The sequence below is a fragment of the Semicossyphus pulcher genome, unplaced genomic scaffold, assembly GCF_022749685.1.
Source record: "Semicossyphus pulcher isolate SPU_LCO1_2020_fin unplaced genomic scaffold, fSemPul1.0.p SCAF_17, whole genome shotgun sequence".
Taxonomy (NCBI): domain Eukaryota; kingdom Metazoa; phylum Chordata; class Actinopteri; order Labriformes; family Labridae; genus Semicossyphus; species Semicossyphus pulcher.
In genome coordinates this window covers 10,873,533-10,892,936 of record NW_027211681.1, presented here as the reverse complement: position 1 = coordinate 10,892,936, position 19,404 = coordinate 10,873,533, and the positions used below count along the sequence as shown (strand labels likewise).

The following is a 19,404-nucleotide window of genomic DNA, read 5'->3' as shown; positions in this document are numbered from 1 at the left end:
AGACGCTTTGACGATTAACCTGGAGTTATAAAATAAATCACCAGGGCTGTAACTGCCATTCATTTTCATTATAAATTCATCCACTGATTATTTTGTGATCATATAAATGTCAGAAAATAGCAAATTAGGGCTGATCCGTTTTCCAAATAACAAATGTCACACCTATAAAACAGATGGTTTTTGTTCAACTCACTAAATTAAATAAAAAAACTACCATATAAAAGAAAGAACGGAATCAGATGATCATGTTTTGGAAGCTGGAACCAGAAAAAATGGACTCAAACTATTTATTTATTATTCATTGGGTGAGAGGCCAGGTACACCCTGGACTGATCGCCTGTCAATCACAGGGCTGACACAGAGACGGACAATCTTTCATGCTCACACCCACGGGCAATTTAGAGTCACCAATGAACCTAACGAGCATGTCTTTGGGCTGTGGGAGGAAGCTGGAGTACCCAGAGGGAACCCACACATGCACGGGCAGAGGGAACCCACACATGCAAACTCAAACACAGAGAGGCCCACTATGTCTGAACGGAGAAGGAACCTTCTAGCCGTGAGGCAACAGCGCTAACCACTGCACGACCTTGCAGCCCACTGAATGATCAATTAAAGGACTATTTTCTTTCAGCAGCACACAACACAAACAATATCTTTCACTTTCACTGTGGTTTATTGTTAAGTTTTAGTTCCAGCGACAATAACACGACACAACACAGACAGGTCCCGATAATACAGCGGAGAAAATGTTGATGCTTTGGTTGTAGTTTTTTGCTCTAGTTGCCTACCATAATGAAAAAAGTGCAGTACTGAACTTGCGAGCTGTACACACGTGCATTGACATAATACTCTAAAAATACTCTATACAGTATATCCAACACCATACGGCCATGAGGCGTTCACAAGCAGAGAGGAGCCACCGTCCCTCTGGTCCTTTGTCTTAAAATCAGAAACAGAAAAAGTGCTTAAGTACATCAAACAATTCTGAAATCCTAAAGTCACCACACAACAACTGAAGGAGAAGCATTAAAGGTACAGTACTCATCGATGAATTACCACCTCATAATTCAGTAAGTCTACAATCAACAGCTATAATTGCTTATAGTCGAAGTGTATCAGGGAAGCAGCATTAAGGTGGAGTAGGTTGTTTTTACGCTGCACCATATTTACAATATCAGTGAGCGACCCGAACTCAACTCCATCAAACCTCAGTCAAATTAATGTGGCCAGTTTCTCAAGAGCTTCCTAGAAGTCTGGAGACACCTCGACCCACAGCAGGCGCAGGTTTCCAACTCAAACAGCGAGTCCCGCTCACAAATATGTGATAACACACACACAAACACAGCTTGGTAATCACAGCGGCTCCAGAGAGGCTGACTGTTACAACTGCACGTTTACATGTATGTCCGCAGGGAATTAAAGGTAAGGGAAGGTAAGGTGGGAGCTCTACATTGGGTGAAAACATTTTTTGTTTACATTCAAGGTTGTTTTCTTCTTTTTACTGGTTCCTGCCAGTTCTTACTCCTCGGGTTAGATAAGGACACATTTGAATTTGTCGAAAAACTTTGAAAAGCTTGATACATACAGGTTTCCTATGGAATTAATGATTGTTAATAACAAGGGTTGTTGGATTGTCATAAATTATAGTACGTTTAAATCATCCCAGTTACCATTTATAAGCAGTATATAAACAGCTATGACTCTTATGGTTACTCCTATGGTCACCCCTAACTGACGGCTGGTTTATAAACAGGAAATGAAAGAAAATATAATTAAATAATAATATATAATAAATCTTCAGAAATATGACTTTACACTAATAAAAATGCAAGAGGTGCTTTTACCTCCTTACGACCATTTATGTTTGTTTTCAACCATTTATTAGGTGTGTGTATACACTGCTCATAATGAGGACTTGGAGAGCTTGTGTTTTGTAATTAATGCAATTAGAGTTTGTAGTTTATTTTCTTGGTCGAGTTAAAAAAGTCTCCGTAATAAATGTTGATGATGAAAATTTAACAGTGCCTTTATCTTGGTTGAATTGTCCTAACATTTCATATTATCAAGATAATTATGAAAACAGGATTAAAAAATGAGTAAAAGCAGTGATGAGCGTCGTCAAATTAATTTGTGAATTTTGATAAATAATTCTAAGTGTCTGCTCCTGTATTATCAGTAGTGTAAACCTCTCCTCTATTTCTATTCAGCCCTGTGACGTTTGACTGAGGGTGGATGGAGTTGACAGGCCTGTTGTTATCACTGTAGACGCAGTGCTTTATGCTCCTTTCTCTCCTACATCACAGCACAGCTCAGGACTCCTCATCTGTGGCACTGGGGGAGCGCTCCTGGAAGAGAGACAAAAGAACAGACTAGAACACGTCTGGATTGTTTCTTTATCTGCCCCCCCCAACCCCAAACTTAGCTTAAATAGACCTGATAAAACTTTGATAAACTGATGAAGGTCATGTCTCATACTTATTTTTCAAACAAGTGTTAATGAGAAACCTGCGAAACATTTCAAAATTACATTATTTAAAACTTTTAATTTAAATACACACATGAAACTAACCGCTTGTTCCTAATGGCCTGAAATCAATCGACATGACTTTACATTCACCTGCAAGCTAACAAACAATCACCCAGTTTCTCGACTCCTTGGCAGCTATAAAAGAGTAAGAAGAGAAAATGAAACAGCCTCTGTGTTGTTGCTCCTCAATGATGTCGAGGCAGGTACAAACACATGACTAAGCCGACAATAGAAAAGTGAGACTTCACCCTCCCACATCTGTTGTTGGTTCCCAACTCTATTACTCATGTCTGACTAGAAACACTCCCCTACAGTGCGTCTGTGTGCCTCCACCTGCTAGCCAATATGTAGTTACGTAAGCGAACTGAAACAAATAACTGACTTGAATTCCTTGAATGTGTTGACATGTACAGACACAAAGTATCACAACAGTAGACGAAGCTGCAAAGACGCAACAAATTTCAAAGCACTGAAGCTTCACACACATCGTCAGCTCAGCAGCACAGAAAGTTTATAATGTCACCAAGATTTCAAGGCGAGCACCTTAAACTTGAGTATCAGTAACAAACTGTGAAATTATGAGCACAATCCAGTTGGCCTTTGACCTTTTGGACATAATATCATCACTTAACTGTTTTATCCTATCAGTGATATTTGTTTCTAATTAGTGCAATACTTCTTGAGGTTGGAAAAGATGTGTTTCGTGAGGTCACTGTGACCTTGACAGACGGACAGACAACCTGAAAACAAAGCACCTACAGGCAGAGCTGTCGCTGGTGTGAAGGCAGAAAATATTCAAAAATGTCCTCAAGACATTTAAAACATTTTTTAACCTCGCCTTAAAATTGTTATTTGCACAACTCAAACATATCCCATGAATATTGTCGGGGCCGGCTCTGGTCATTCTGGCGCCCTAGGCGAGTTTAGCGCTGCCACTGCAAATGGTAAAATATAATTTTGTTGCTGCCACACAATCTCATTTTTTATTTTGCATGCCAGTGTGCAACACAGTTATCCAGAAGAGACCTGATCATTAGATCTGATATTGAACCTTACTACAATGTGTTGGGATAAGAGGACATTGTGGGGCCTTGTACACCAATTTTTTGACAAAAAGCTCTATTTTGATGCAATTTTATGCACTCTTTATTTATATTCAAAGTTATCATTGAAAATGTTAAAATGTTATAGTTTAACATTTATTGAATAAACTTGGAAAAATTGTGAAATTCATGAGTTACCATTAGTTTATTGTGATATTAGAAAGGTTTTTGTTACAACATGACTTGTTAAAAAGCTGTTAGTGTTTCCTCTCCTCTACAAACTGTTTTGAATCTGTTTCAACAATAGAGGAAGGTTTAGTTGACTTAGAGGTAAGCTAGAGGAAACTATGGTAGCAGTTAAAAAGGCAGTTTAAGTTACTGGTTCCTGAGAAGACAGACAGGAAGACAGACAGACAGACAGACAGACAGACAGACAGACAGACAGACAGACAGACAGACACACGTACCTCTTCCTGCTCGTCCTCTGAGTCATCATCACTAACAACAGGTTTAGCTCTGGTGCGTCCCATTCGTCTGCTGCGTCCCTTCCCTCGATCTCCACCTTTATCCTTCCTGCCCAGACGGATCTTCACTTTCACGGAGCGGGCTGCAGACGAACACACACAGACGCACGTATAGCAGGATTAAAGTATAATTAAAAAGTTTTTGACAGACATGCTTACTCTCAGACTCTGATCCTTCGTCCAGCTCCTCTTCCTCCTCCTCGCTGTCCTCTCCCTCACTCTCCTCCTCCTTCTCGATCTTTTGCCTCAGACTGGTGAACACCGACTGGAGGACGATGGAGTCTTCATATATCTGTTCACATTAGAGAAATCGCAGTGTTTATATATTTATTTACGGTGAGTTTTTCTAACTCTATCTGAGCAGTTGACACGAGTAAAGCTGCTGTTGTTTTGTGTCCATGAGTGATCACGCTCCATGTTAGGTCTCACCAGTGATCCCTCCAGGTTGAAGGTCTGTGCGTTCTGGAAGAGCAGCATGACGTCCCTCTCAAGATCACCCAGACTGCGGTAGCGGTGACCTCGAATCCTCTCCTGCAGTGAAGATACAGCTTAAGATAAAGTAACATGTCATGTGTATCTGTCAACCTGCGAATCGATCAAGTATCAAACACATCCACAGTGTGTTGTACGGGCTCTCCCTTGCTGCCACAGTGACCAGCGCACCTTGATCTTCCTGAAGTCGACAGGCTTGCGGATCAGCTCGTAGTACTCCGGCAGCTCTTTTCGAGACGGCAGCTGGATGAACACCTCGCTCAGCTGACGCCCGCTGGCACTGCAGGAAATGACATCACCGGGGTGAAAAACAAACCTCTGAGCCTCAAATTCATCATGTCAAATATTAGCTTATCTATTTGCACACAATGGCTGAAAGATCACTGACTGACAGTTTTTCATACACACTCTCAACTATGAATAAAAATGCATAACTTGGGGTGCTGGTTAAGCTCAGTCTGTAGAGCAGGCGCCCCATGTACAGAGGCTACAGTCCTGGATGTACTGATTGAATTGTTTGGCTGAAACCTTTCGGAGGATTGATGCATTATTTCAGCACGTTGTGAAAACTGTCCAAGGAAATGCAACATGACTTTTGACCTTTAGTCGCCCTGGACATTAGAAAATGATGGCCACATTTTTATAACAAAGGTGAATAAGTTAACTCAAAGGTGCAGAGATAGCATCTAATGAGGAAGTGATATCCAAAGTAGTTCAATAAAAGTATAATTAATATATAAAGTAATAAAAACAACTGGTTCGTCATTAGCTGCTTCTGAAATGGTGCCCTCATTAAGTGTTGCCTTCAAGTGACCTCTGAAATCTCCCCATCCCTCCTCACATCTGTGTCACATCTGCTTCAGCCAATCATAACTCCTCCTACCTGTCTTTGTACTTGATGACAGCATCCACGATCTTCCTCATCTTCTTTGTGAGGGCGGGGGGGTTGGGGGAGAGTTTCTCAGCAGGCGGTCGTCCCCTCTTCCTCTGCCTCTTCCCATCTTCATCTTTGTCCCCTCGTCCTCGCCCCCCCAGTGAGGAGGAGGGGCCGGGGAGATCCAGGTCGCGGTCCCGCTTCCTTTTACGGGTCGTCTTTTTGTGGCGCACCTCTTCCTCCACCTCCTCTAACGTGCCCTCCTCTATCGCCTGCAGAGATTGTGTGATTAAAATGTGGACATTCAGATCACAAAGAAGATTTAAGGGATAAATAGTTATAGGTTGTATTTACATTCACCTTGAGCCACTGCTTCTCGGTCAGGGAGTCGCTGTAGTCCACCTCTTTTCGCTGCCGAGACCCTCGTCCAAACATTTTCTCCTCCTCCTCCTCGCAGGTCAGCCGCTCCACCTCAGCGTCGTCCTTCATGATCCAAGTGGGCAGCTCGTCCTCCTCCATCAGCCGAGGTTTTCGCCGCGGGTTTCGGGCATCCTCTCGACGCCGGTCTAAGTCCATACGCTGGGGGAAGGAAAGGAGGAAAAAAAAGGCAGAGACACAAATACATAGGGAGAGGACTTCGTTAAATTTAGGGTTGTTGGTGAAGTGAATGAGAATCTTAAAAACACAAACACTGACCATAAACTGATCAAACTCCTCCTCACTCCGAGCGATCATCTGATTAACCGTCTCGTCATCTGGCACCTCATCCTCCTCCTGAATACAGCAGACACACATTGGCACGCAGAGCATAAGACAGCACAGGCCTTAAAATTGTGTGTGTCGCAGGTGCACGCACACACATTAATTCGTAGACACACTTCCTGACCCCAGACCTCGTCTTGCTCCTCGTGCTCCAGAATGGCCTGCAGGAAGGCCCTGCGCTCGTGGCTGGAGGACTTTTGGTCAAACATGCCGGCCTGGATGACCTTTTGGTCCACGTTTAGTTTGTACTTAGCTGCAGCCAAAATTTTCTCTTCAACACTGTTGATAGTGCAGAGGCGCAGCACGCGCACCTCGTTCTGCTGACCAATACGGTGGGCTCGGTCCTGAGCCTGCAGGTCCTGTTGAGGAGATCAGGAAGGAGGAAGAGTTGCAGTTGAAGTTCTAGGCCCCTATAATGTAAGTCATTAAAGGTTGGACTGAGTGAAAGAGCTGCTTCCTGTCTCTCTTACTGACCAAGTTGCTACAATATAATACTCAAAGTTACTCAAACTTTTTGTTCAGGAAGCCAGAAACTTACCAGACAACAAACCAGATACTGACCACTTCTCTTTCCCTAAGCTCTGGATCCTGAATCTGAGATCTCTCTGTGTTTATGTTTATTGTTATGTGTGTGGTAGGTGTCCTTCAAACACTCGTGCTGCCCTTTGTCAAAGAGAATAAACGTGCATCACACCTGATGAGGGTTCCAGTCAGAGTCAAAGATAACCACAGTGTCTGCAGACTGCAGGTTGAGGCCAAGGCCTCCTGCTCTCGTGCTGAGGAGGAAGATAAAGTACTCGGACCCTGGATCATTGAATGTCTTCAGTAACATTCCTCGATCCTCAGCCTTTGTAGTGCCTGAGATGGGCGGGAGGCAAGAAAAGAAGAAAAGCAGGTGAAGGAAATAATGTAATAAAGAAAGAAATTAAAGTCGAGCTGAAACGGCATTTCGAGAGTATCTAGCTTCCGTATCGTGACGGAGTGAAACAGGACGTGCAGGCGGGACATATCATTAGAGGGATTTGATTTGATCGTTGAGAAGTGGGCGTAGACAGACGTTCTCCACAGCGCAGTAGCTAGCTAATTGACCGAGCATTATTGGTGCTCTGCGGCTAAATGTTGCAGATTGATTGGTTGAAATTGGTTGGTTCTAGCTTACGTAAGCACACGGGATATTTTGTTTTACAGGAAGAAAAAATGATCGAATTTTGATAAAGAATACGAAGAAATGGATTTTCTGTAATTTTTTTTGGCCTATATTGTCAAATAGATGCACAATATTACCGAGGGTGTGATCTAAAAGGATTAAAATGACATTTTTCATTTCACCTCGACTTTAAGACAGAGGATAAGCAACAAAGTGATATGAAAGTAACAAGGTTTCAGGAAACAGAGCAAATAAAGTACAGTTAGAATAAAGAAAATATGAAACACATTTATATGAAAAAACTGTCTCACCATCCAGACGCAGATACTTGAAGCTGCGATAGGCGAAGTAATCCTCCATGATGGTCATGAGTGATGTCATCTGACAGAAGAGCAGCACCTTGTGGTTTGTGGCTCTCAGCTTTGGCAGGATTCGATCCAACACCTCAAACTTCCCAGATGCCCGGTACAGGTCAGGACTGAGGGAAAGGTAGGTGAATCCGCTTACAAGGGTTACAGGGTGTGTGTGTGTCTGTGTGATCTAAGCTGAAATTGGCACTTACCCTTGGACTATACCACCAGAGAATCCTAAATGTTCAGAGAAGGATTCCTGCAAAAACAATCACAAATGTGTCCCTTAATTCTGTCTTTAGTTTGTGGCTTATTCTGAAGCTCATACAGTCCTTTACTGTCCTTTACTTGTTGCCATTAAGTCGACCTTAGTGAGAAGACAAAAAATAAAGTTTTCTGTTTGTCGATTGAATAATGAACTTTATTATTGCTTGCAACACGCTCTTCAGTAGTACCTCTATCTGCTGGAACATGTAAGGGTGGTTACAGATCTTCCTCAGCTGCATGATGGTGTTCATCAGCGTCTTTGTGCCTCCTTTACCCTGGAAAACATCATGTGACAAAGCATACCAGAGTTTTATTCTTTCATATAATAAGAATTAAGGATCTAACCATGAGAATGAAAACAAAAAGCTGTCATGCCAGTCATTAACTCTTGTAAGGCAATTGGTTTCCTGTTCTCAAAAAGTGGGTTTATTTAATTATTTAAATTAAACCAGGAAAAGCCTCTTTACAAGAGTGTCCTGGCCCAGACAGCAGCAGCACATTTTAACTAAGTTTCATACACGCACCACACAACAATTACAGAAACAAGTCTACACGTTCTGGGTGACATCGTGAAAGCGATTAATCGAAGCATCCACAACCTGATGCATCTTCCTCCAACGCCTTCAATCTACATTTAAAAAGATTTAAAGAGATCAGGTCCTTCAGACCCAAATCCTCCTGCAGCAGATTCCAAGCAGCAGGAGCAGCGTATCTGAAACACCTTTTCCCCATTTCAAGACGCACTTTGGGGACAGATAGTTAAAATGAAGTCTTGCGAGTGGGTCAGAGAGCGAAGACTGTAGCTTCCAGCATTTTTCAGATCAATAAGATTACATAAGAGGGAAGAGGCGTAAGAGGGAAGCAAGTTAAGAGTTGCCTTTATAAATAAAGATGAAGTGATTTAGTCTACGGTCGGACAATGCAGGCCAGCCAACTTGAGCACACAGGGAGCAATGATGAGTGAGGGCATTCAGATTTGTAATAAACCTCAATGCTCTGTGGTGTACAGTGTCAAGGCGTTGAGAAGGTGCATGCATATATAAAACATCACTGTCGTCAATCAGTGGCCTAAAAGTAACAGCAACAAGTCTTGTTTTTGCAGCAAAAGAAAAACATGATTTGTTCTAAAACAGCAGCCCAGCCGCAGCTTTAACCTCTTTAGTTGCTGAATATGAAGCTTAAGAAAGTGAATCATCGATTCAGAATCACTCTGAAATGTAACAATAGATGACAGATTCAGAGGCTTTGTGTTTGAGTTTGTAAAATCATGACTTTAGTTTTACCTGAATTTAAAATCAGTTTAAACTCACGAAAAGTGTGTCATACACAATCAGAGGCATCTTGTAAGTGATAGCCTGATACTGTGTTGGAGCATACAAGTGAAAATTTGCGTTGGGAACATTAAAGTCGATACTGTTAATATAAATTGTAAATAACAGTGGCTCTAAGACTGAGCCCTGGGGCACGCCATTTATTATTTCGACTTATTATTTAGATACTGTATGTATACATTTTTCCAAAAAGTGCTTTATGAATGTCAAATAAGACGTTTGAGTGTTTTCTGACACTTTCTCACATGTACAGTTCACAGTAATTATTCCAAACCTGTCACCTGTCCTTTTTATTAACAGTGCCATGAGTTACCTTTCCGGTTGCAAAATCATCATTTCCATGATCAAAAACAAACAACAAAAGACAAACAACACATAAAAATCCTTAAACAAAAAAAAGACATGGCGTACAAAAAATTATTCTTACTCAGTAGCAGGAGTGTAAAGCTCCTACCTTTTTGTCTTTCTCCGATCCATCAGTGAGCAGCACTCCCTTGGCCTGCATGTGCCTGTACAGCACCCTCTGAAGAGACGACATGTCACACTTGATCACATATTCCACCTGAGGGGGAGGAGAAGAGAAGAAAGGCTCAAAGACATAAACTGATTCAAGGCTAGAAAAAGATGCTCCATATCTTCCATTACTTCACCAGCAATGCAAGTATTGTATCATAGAGATTAAGCATAAGGAGTGTTTCCCCTGAAACTTGCCTTCTCTGGAAGCTGTGCCTCCACTTCCTTCTTTAATCTGCGTAACAGGAAGGGGCGAAGAACTTTGTGGAGACGACGGATAATCAAGATGGTCTCCTCTTCATTCAGGTCCACCTGGAGAGGAAAAGGGGAGACAGTTATGTTGCTGTCATCAATTAAACAAAGACTACACGTGTTTCCTTCTGACCACCTTCTCTCCAGTCATAGCGAACGGAGCGTTGAACCACTGCTCGAAGGTGCTGCAGCTCTTGAAGATGGTGGGCAGGAGGAAGTTTAACAGCGCCCAGAGCTCAGGAAGTTTGTTCTGCAGCGGCGTTCCCGTGAGCAGGACTCGCCGTGGGGCCAGGTAGTGCGTGTTCAGGACCTGGGTCAGCTTACAGTGATGGTTCTTCATACGATGGCCCTCGTCCACGATCATGTACTTCCAACGGATCTGGTGAGCAGAGAAGAGAGAAACTGCCGTACATCTACATCCAAGTTTGTCGGGTTTATCCTCATGAAACACGCCGGCTCAGACCCGAGCTGTAGCTTAAGCCACCACCTGGGAAAACACTGATTGAAACTACAATACCGACCTGTCAGCACAGTCAGGGAGCCTATATGACTATATGAGTGCATAGCAGCATGACGGCCACAGAGGAGAGTGGGAGACGTGGAAAACAGGTGGTGTCAGTGTGTGGCAGCACCTAGGAGAGAGCACTGCGACGCAGCACAGGGGGAGGGGGCGGTCAGATGGGCCAAAATACTTTGAGAGGAGTTTTAGGATTTAGGGTTTGAAGAGGGGCTAGCTAAATCAAACAACATAAAAGACATAAACAGCAACACACATGCAGGAAAGAATGGCTCTATGACTGCCCGTGTGTGTGTCCTCGTCTTTCTTTAAGCATCCCATCTCACCTTGGCCAACACTTGCTTATCCTTGATGATGTACTCGTAAGTGGTGAGTAAAACGTTAAACTTTCCACTGCGCAGTTGGGGGACGAACGCTCTTCTGGCAGCAGGAGACCCCTGACAGACAAGACAAGATAATATAAGAAATGTAATACTAGACCAGTTCTTCTCCCCACACACACCTTCACGCTGTAACTGCACACAGCAGCTCGTCCCGCCACGCATCTTTCTGGTTCTCCCTGCCTTCATGTATCTGCTCTGTTGATATTCATCATGAGCTCTGTTTTACAAAGTCCGCCAAATAACTCGCGCTTTGAGTTTGAAACCCACGGTCTTGTTTTCACGCCAGCAGCTGAGCTGCATGTGAAAGAAGCTCATCACCAAAGACGTTGCCAAAAACGAACAAAACAGGCGTAGTTCTGAAACACATCCATGCTACTCAGCTGTACTTATATTCTTTTAAAACAGTGCCATAACAAGGTCCATATTTATTATCAATTCATTCATCAATTAATTTTTTTAACCAAATTTATCAATTAATTTACAGGCGGACGTCCATGTGTGTGTGTGTGTGTGTGTGTGTGTGTTTCTCTGACGTGCAAGTCTGGAGTATATGGTGCGTGTGCGTGAAATAGTTTATTTTTAACTTAGCGTGTTTTGCAATGTCTTCATCACTCGTTCACATCGCCATGACGATGAAATTGCGAGTAATCGTTCAGCCTTACGTAAAACAAAAATGTAACAGTATGTATCATCACAAGAGGAGTTTAGGTGGCGCACGTGCAAAAACCCACCTTGTAGGAGACTTTCACGACTGTCGGTGCCCACTTGTCGAACTCATACACCCAGTTAGAAAGAGTTCTGTCAGAGACAGACAGCTCGGTTGTCATTCAATAAATAAATGGTGTGTGTTTAAATGTCTTCCCTGATGAACAACAAATGTGAAATGTTTAAGTAAATGAGGATTAGCTTACGAGAGGGGTACAATGATGAGGTAGGGTCCATTGAGGCGTTTGAGCTCCATGAGGTACGTGATGAGGGCGATCGTCTGGATGGTTTTTCCCAGACCCATCTCATCGGCCAGGATCCCATTCAGGTTATTATTGTAGAGCGAAACGAGCCACTCCAGACCTTTAATCTGACAGACGAGGGAGAAAGTCCGTCTAACATGAAAACACTGTCAGCTCCATTGTCAGAAAGAACACACACGTGTTGGTTGGATTGTGCTTGTTCACCTGATACTGTTTGAGCTGCCCATTTATTAACAAGCTGGACTGTTTGTCCACCCTCTCTGTGACAGCGTGAGCCACAGCATAATACGACTGGAGCCCTCGGGCGAATGCTGCGCCCATATATTCATCATCCACGTCCTGTTTGGCATTTCTGCAGAGGACACAAATCAGATATGGCACACAGTCGTTCGTTGGACACCATTTGTAAGGCATGGTGTGAGAACTCCGTGTCTGTACTCACTCAATGATGTGTCGCACGTCCACCTCTGACACGTCTTCACAGTCAGGGTCTGTAATCTTCTTCTTATCGTCCACAAGAGCAGAGGATGGCTGCGGCTCCTCCTCTTCCTCCTGACAGACAGCTGCTCAGTGATTGGAGCAGCGAATATGAAACAGGCTTTAAACATGTCTGATAAACACAACTCACCTCCTCCTCTTCCTCCTCCTCGCTGTCTTCGCTGTCTGAGCGTGGAGCCACCTCATAACTGGGCAAAATACATGCGTGATTAGATTTACCTGTATCTGAACATTTCACAAAAATAAATACATTTTACGGCAACTCAGTATTTTAATCAACAGACAAACACTTGTCACTTGCTCGACTCCCTCACATACACAAGTCTCTCCTCCTCTCTCGAGTCATTCTCACCCAGGGTTCATCTCCAGCCAGGTCTCCAGCTGTCCCGCTTTAGGAGCGTCCACTCCCGTCAGGATGTTCCCGCTGTCCACATGGATGACCTTCACAGGCAGATCACTCATCTGACTCGTCTCATCCAGAGGCTGCAGGGGAGGAAAGGGTTATCTTGTGGACTTTCTAGGTCATCAGGCTGTTGGCTAATTTTGTTTTGAAGATCTTTTTTTTTGCTTTTAATGATACTATAATGAAGATAAGAGAGGAAATGTGGGGATGGTAGAGGAGGGAAGACATGCATCAAAAGGGCCGAGGTCGGAGTCCAACCAGCGGCCGATGTTGCGAGGACTTTGACTCTGTATATGGGGCACCTGCTGTACTGACTGAGCTAAACCAGCGCCCCTGTTGGCTAATTACAGTTCGGTACATCATTGATAATACTGCTGCTGCTGTTTGGCCAAGATAAATATCCAGCAAATCTAATTAAGTATAACGCGTGTACATTTTGAGGTATGTATCCATCCATAATGTGATGTTTGTTAGCGCTGTTTTGTGCCTGATAAATATCTAATTTCTAATAGTATGATGTAATAGTTTCTGCCATGACGACACTAAAAAAAACAACATTATCCCCTTAAGGTTTGTGTGAGATGTGATGTTTGTTGTGCTTAAAAGCAGCTCTCTATAGAGGCCGCGGAGGGCAACCAAACCCAAGAACCCAGCACCCAGTCTGCTCACCTCTCCGTCTGGACCCATGGCAGCAGTCTGAGCCTCGGCATTCTCCAACTGCAACACAAGAAGAAGTTGACTGATCCCAACAGAGATCACAAACGAAAGTTAATGATTATCAGGAACAAAGACGACTGGTGATGTAGCTCAGTGAATATATGATTTCCATTATTAGGGTAACATACTGTTGATTCCTCCCCCGTTGTTTTCCATACCTTCTTCTTTTTCTTCTTCTTCTTCTTCTTCTCCTTCAGCGCCTGCGCAGCTTTGTGCGCCCTGACCAGCTCGGTGAGGTTGGCGACGTACTCGTCGGTTTGCTGCAGCAGGTAGGCCAGACGTTTGTCCTTCTTCTGGTCGATCAGTTTACGATAGCCCTCCTCATCCTCAGCCTGAGAGGACACACACAGACACAGTGTGTTGTAGGAGGGCGTGTATGCTGTGTGTAATGTGCATGCTTTTGTATCTGTGTCTGTGATGTGCAATTATTGTTCTGTCTTACCATAAGCCTCCTCATCCTCTCTTTCTCAATACGCTCATTCTCCTTCTTCTGCTCGCGCTCAGTGTTGGCGTGGTAGGTGGCCACAGCTTTGGTCAGTTTTTGCATTTTGCCTGTGATGGAGCGGTGGTACTCTTTGAAGTCTTTGGCGTGCTGCAGGATGCTGTTGAGGTACTCCTAAGATACGAGGAAAAGTATTGGTGAAGGACAAAGAAGAGAAAAAACAGGAGAAGACATCACTTTGTATTTTTTGAACTGCATCTTCTACCTGATGTTTCTGCCTGCGTTTGCGCTCTTGCTCAATCTTCTGCTGCTTCTCCAGCTTCTCCGTGATGCGCGCCTCTCGCAGAGACTGACGCTTGCTTCGCTTGTAGGCCTTGGCATCGAGAGCGGTCTCTAGAGCCGTGTCGCGACGCATGCACACCACCACCTCTTGACGCAGCTGTGGAAAGCCATGCAAGAGACAAATATACAGACATGGACCTATCCTTCACACCAGTAGCATTGGAAAATGTGATGTTGTGAAGGTTAAAGATGCAGGTGAAAATGCGCAGCTTGATGATGTCATGCATACCTGTCTCTGGAAGTTTAGCAGTCGCAGGGCTTTGAGCTCTATGGTAGCTTTGGTACGTAAATCACCAGCCAGAGAGCCCGGAAGGTTCTCTAGCTCAGCAATACGATGAGTGATACGAGCCTGTAACCTGACAGAGCAAAAAGCATCCTGTACATTTGATACCAAAAGGCCGGAGGAAAACTTTTATTAAAGTTTTGAACACAAATTTAGCAGCTCTCCAGCAATGTCCTGTTTATAGTCAAGTATATTGTGAAGTTCAACTATTTTAACGTGAACTGAGATGTATACAACTGTGCATCCCTGTTTACCTGTGCTCCCTCTCCTGCAGTATCTCTACCGGGTCGAGGCCGCAGGGCTTCTGGATGGGGGTGATGCGGTTCTGCTTGGCGTGGTAAGGCATCATGGGAGTAGGCTGTGCAGGCTGGCCAGGGGATTGGGTCTGCGGAGGCATAACTGGTGAGGCGGCGGGGGGAACTGAAGGTGGGGCGGGAGAGGGCCGGCCAGTGGGCTGAGGGGGAATCAGCTTTTGGGGTGCGTTGGAGGGGGCTGCTGCATTCACCATGGGGCCTGGAGAGAAGAGAAGTGACTGAATATATGAATCATGCGGATGTAAGTGCTGCTGTAGTCTACAGTGTATGTAATACATAGGTAAGACTTATTTTATCACAGCACACACTTTGACTTGTCAGAGCAGGTGAAGCATAGGTGTAATTATTAACCATTTGTTATGCCCCTTTGGGTGTCCTGAAAATGGGACATCTAACTGTTTATTAAAGTTTGAATTAACATGAGTGACTTTCCTGCTATGATGCTGTTAATGCAGGTTATTTGGCCAGGGTCTACAGCGTAAAAATAATATATTAATTGTACTAAAAAACTAACACACTCGTCATCCTAATGGAAAAATTATGACTTTAATAAAAGTATTTTCTAATCCTTTCGAACGTTAAATGTCCCTACATGAATTAAGTATACTAACTAGAATATAAAAGACGTACCAGCTCTCATTCAGTCCCTTTTCCTCTTCTAAAAACTTTCTACACAGAAACTTCTTAAACAGCACAAGAGGCTGACAGGTTTCACAAAGTCTAACAGCAGCATCACAAACCTTCAGGCCAGGACTTTGGAGGTCCGTTCGGGTTTGGTCCCTGCATCCCAGCTGGAGTGCCGGATGGGCCTGGAGGAGGCATGTTGGGACCCATCATTCCTACACAAACAGGTGAGTGAAGATTACCTCGAGTTTAATGACACATTTAAACAAAGGTCTTTTACATTCAAAGAGGAGGATTGTGGGAGTTTTGTGAAAATTAGCAGCTAACTACAGAGTGAAGATTCTGTTTTACATGTAGGTAAAGATCTGTGTTATATCAATAATTCTTCAGACAGTAGCTTATAGCCTCGTAATGCACACATTCCCCATGAATGCTCACCATGAGCTCGACCGTATCCTGATCCCATTGGCCCAGGCCCTGGCCCAGGTCCTGCTGGTCCACCACCCGGCCCGCCTACAGCTCCAGGAGCCAGACTGGGAATAGGCGGCTGCTGCATCCCAGGCATCGGCCTCTTCCCCTGGACAGCCATCTGAAGGTGGTCTGGCAGGGGCTGACCCCGGGCCAGCATCTTATATGCCATGATCTGGGCTCTGAGTTGGTGAAGCTGGTTCTGGTTAAAGGGAGTAGGCCCTCCAGGGCCACCAGGACCTCCAGGACCACCAGGGCCTCCAGATTCAAGGCCAGATCCAAGGCTTGGGACACTGGGGCCAAGACTGGGTCCGGGGCTGGGGCCTGGGCCGGAGCTGCCTGGAGGTCCGGGCCGGTTATTGGGACCCAGAGTGTGTTGATCTGCACTGGGGCCGTCTAAAGGTGCCGAGGCAGAGCCGGGACCACCAGAGGACGAGGAAGAGGAAGATGAAGGCATGAGAGGTCCAGAGGGAGGACCGTTTGAAGGGACAGGGCTGGAGTGGTCAGAGCCACCCAAAGGAGAGTGGTAACCTGGAAGACACGGACAGAAAGACAGACAGGTAGATGAAATAGGCGGCCTGGCATCCAGTGGAGACTCCAGGACCTGACCAAGAAGTTTTCCTGCACAAAAACCTCTATACAACCACAGGCTGTTGTTTGTTGTAGTTTGTGGTTACAAACAAACCACAATCTTCCCATATTAAATGAGGTATGACATTCTAATTAGCGAGCTTAAGAAATGCTGCATTTTATTGATACTATTTCTTATTTCCTGTTTTGATGTTGAAAGAAACACAGTTCATTTCATAACTTGCAACAGCCGAGACACTCCCTATGAACAAGCCAGGCCACGAGACCGCATTACAGATGTGTCACACGAGCCTTACACAATCCTAGAAAGGATGAAATTGCTTAAGATAAGTCCACTGAGCATGCCTACCTTGCGAGTGTTGGTCTAGAGGACTGGGTGGGGGGCCCATACCACTGTGCCCGCCCTGTCTCATAGACAGTCCCTTCATCTGACTGAAGCGGCTCTCCTCGCTCAGGCTCTTCTCGTGCATGCTCTCCATGGGCTGTTGGAGAAACCAAACAAAGATTAAATCTGTCTGTGAGGGGAAAATATGCTGCAGCTGCAAACTTAATAGAATTCTATTGTGCAAAAAAACACAATAAAACAGCAATAATGTCATATAAAATGTTATACGACAAAACAAATGACAATATGTACACATTTGACAGCCGTGGCAGATGGCTGTCAACCAATGAGTCTGGCTCTGTTCGAGGTTATTCCTTGACAGTGTTGCAAAGCGCTTGCTCATTGGTTATTTAATGTTAGGTCTAAGTGTACTAAGAGTGCAGTCTGGACCTGCTCTAAATGTAAAGCGTCATGAGACAACTTTTCTTGTGATTTGGAGATATATAAAGAACAACTGATTGATTAATTATAGGTTGATTGAGAAGAAAACTGTATTGTAAAAAAAAAAAATAAGTAAAAAGTATTTAACATGCATTGATCATATGCAGCTGCAGTTTTCCCACTGTTATTTTTGTGTTAAAGGACTTATGAAAGCATGTGTCCTTATTGCATAGCGGAGCCATGATGTAAACTAACTAAACTTTCCTAAACAAAGATGGAAACTATAAAATAATTGATTGAAAAAGATGAAAGTGCATTGACACATATTTTGCAAAACTGAATTGAATGAATCTCCATATTGCTGCATGGCAGAGTCTACAGATCCTCCTCCTCTGTGCATGTGATGGTTAAACTCCTTAATATGCACACATGACACTAAATGGGTCAGGATTTAAAAGTAACTGTTGACATCTAATCAATGTTTCCTAAAAGATTGCAAATATCTCAGTGGGACGTTGGGTGTTTGTACGTTCTTACCTTGTGCAGAGGATGCATGCTATCCTGGCCGTAACCAGAGGGTCCTGGCTGGGAGTGTCCAGAGGAGGGAGGGCCAGGGCTGGGGCCCATCATACTGTGAGAGGAGCCTGGGGAGGGCCCGGGGCTGGGGCCCAGCATGGCCCCCGGGGAGGGACCAGGACCCGGGGAAGGACCTGGGCGAGGGGTCCCTCCCATTGGAGGATCTGGCGTGGACATCGCCCTGGATCTCCTGCTCCTGGCTGAGCAGCAGGGACCTGATGGAGAGGGGAGAAAGGACAGAGAGAAGGTGGGAGGTTGTGTGAGAGAGGAGAAAGTAATCTTTGCAAAAGTCAGATATTTTGCAATTTAATATGCAAAGACAAGTAGTGTAAATATCTTAATTTAGTGGGAAAATATCTTGACATTGAAGCTGCATATTTTCATTCAACTATGCTTTTCTATTAAATGAATGTGGGTGCACAATATTTGCGGGATAAGGGTGAATTTTGTCCAACGCCCCCAAATGAGGACTCCTCATTCTCCTGCTCCGCTGCACCAAATCACCCGTTAGGCGCGTATGCAATTACAGCTGCAGGGTCCACCACTGCACTTGAACAGAGCATGGGGAATAACAGCAAATTATGCACATGAGCCCATGCTACTCACGATATCCTCCCTCAGACCATGAAAGGGTGTCTCGTAAAACATAAAAAAGGGGAATGGCGGACTGTGCTTGTGCGACTGACCTACCCGCATCAACAGGACAGGCAGTTCTGCGAGGATCTCTGCGCTCCCGAGTTTATATTTGTGGGAGATTAAAGAATACGCAGCAGTTGTCGCAATTAGTCTACTCACCCGCTTTGAAATCTGCCTTCAAGCGTTGATTTGTTTCACCGACGTGGCTCGAGCGCCCCCTCCACCGCTTCTATGACCGAATGTCTAGTCACGGCTGTCTGGCAACGCGCATGCGTGCGCAGCGACAGCATACTATGCTTCAAGTATGATCTTCAAGCTTATCCATTGTTTGTAAATTCTCATGTACGGGTCTCCTGTGTTCTAGTTTTAAAGTACACATTAAAAATATATTTACCGAGTCTGCAAGTTCTGCCATCTTTAATTATGAAATCCTCAAATGTTCAACTTTGCAACTTCAACTTGTTTTATAAAATACTCTTGTTCATTAATTTTAATGGATATAAATGTTAGCCTACATAATGATTAATGATTAGTATGGACGAGTAATGGGGATTTGGTAGTAATTAAATATGACTAATTCTGAATAAAATAAAAAAACGCCTATGTTGTCTTCAATCAAGGGTTTTTCTGAGGACTTTTTGGCCAAATGATCTTTATGTATTTTAAGATCTATCATAATTTCAAGACACAAAGGCCTTAGGGCATATATCAAAATAAAATACCTTTGAATTTGATGCATTTTAGGGAACTTTTGAAGCCTTTGCGGAACTTGTGCATCCAATAAACTCCAG

General features: G+C 44.1%; 1 protein-coding gene across 2 annotated transcripts; it reads right to left on the bottom strand.

Moving 5' to 3' along the window:
• Positions 1 to 657: 657 nt before the first annotated feature.
• LOC138594200 (transcription activator BRG1) lies at positions 658 to 18,841 on the bottom strand. Of its 2 annotated transcripts, none has more exons than XM_069665209.1 (34): positions 18,773 to 18,841; positions 17,939 to 18,192; positions 16,985 to 17,117; positions 16,015 to 16,575; positions 15,693 to 15,791; positions 14,893 to 15,151; positions 14,585 to 14,711; positions 14,279 to 14,452; positions 14,014 to 14,187; positions 13,730 to 13,903; positions 13,524 to 13,571; positions 12,804 to 12,934; positions 12,582 to 12,639; positions 12,396 to 12,505; positions 12,158 to 12,305; positions 11,897 to 12,060; positions 11,717 to 11,783; positions 10,929 to 11,039; positions 10,222 to 10,464; positions 10,032 to 10,145; positions 9,775 to 9,882; positions 8,178 to 8,264; positions 7,935 to 7,981; positions 7,684 to 7,850; positions 6,920 to 7,083; positions 6,324 to 6,584; positions 6,160 to 6,237; positions 5,818 to 6,042; positions 5,473 to 5,735; positions 4,761 to 4,869; positions 4,527 to 4,628; positions 4,257 to 4,389; positions 4,041 to 4,180; positions 658 to 2,348 (listed from the first exon to the last, which is right to left on the bottom strand). In XM_069665209.1, the coding sequence occupies exons 2-34, from the start codon at positions 18,152 to 18,154 to the stop codon at positions 2,313 to 2,315; spliced, it is 5,031 nt and encodes a 1,676-aa protein (XP_069521310.1). In that variant the 5' UTR covers positions 18,155 to 18,192; positions 18,773 to 18,841; the 3' UTR covers positions 658 to 2,312. The 2 variants fall into 2 exon arrangements, with proteins under 2 accessions (XP_069521310.1, XP_069521309.1); XM_069665208.1 differs by having other exon boundaries at positions 5,824 to 6,042.
• Positions 18,842 to 19,404: the final 563 nt, after the last annotated feature.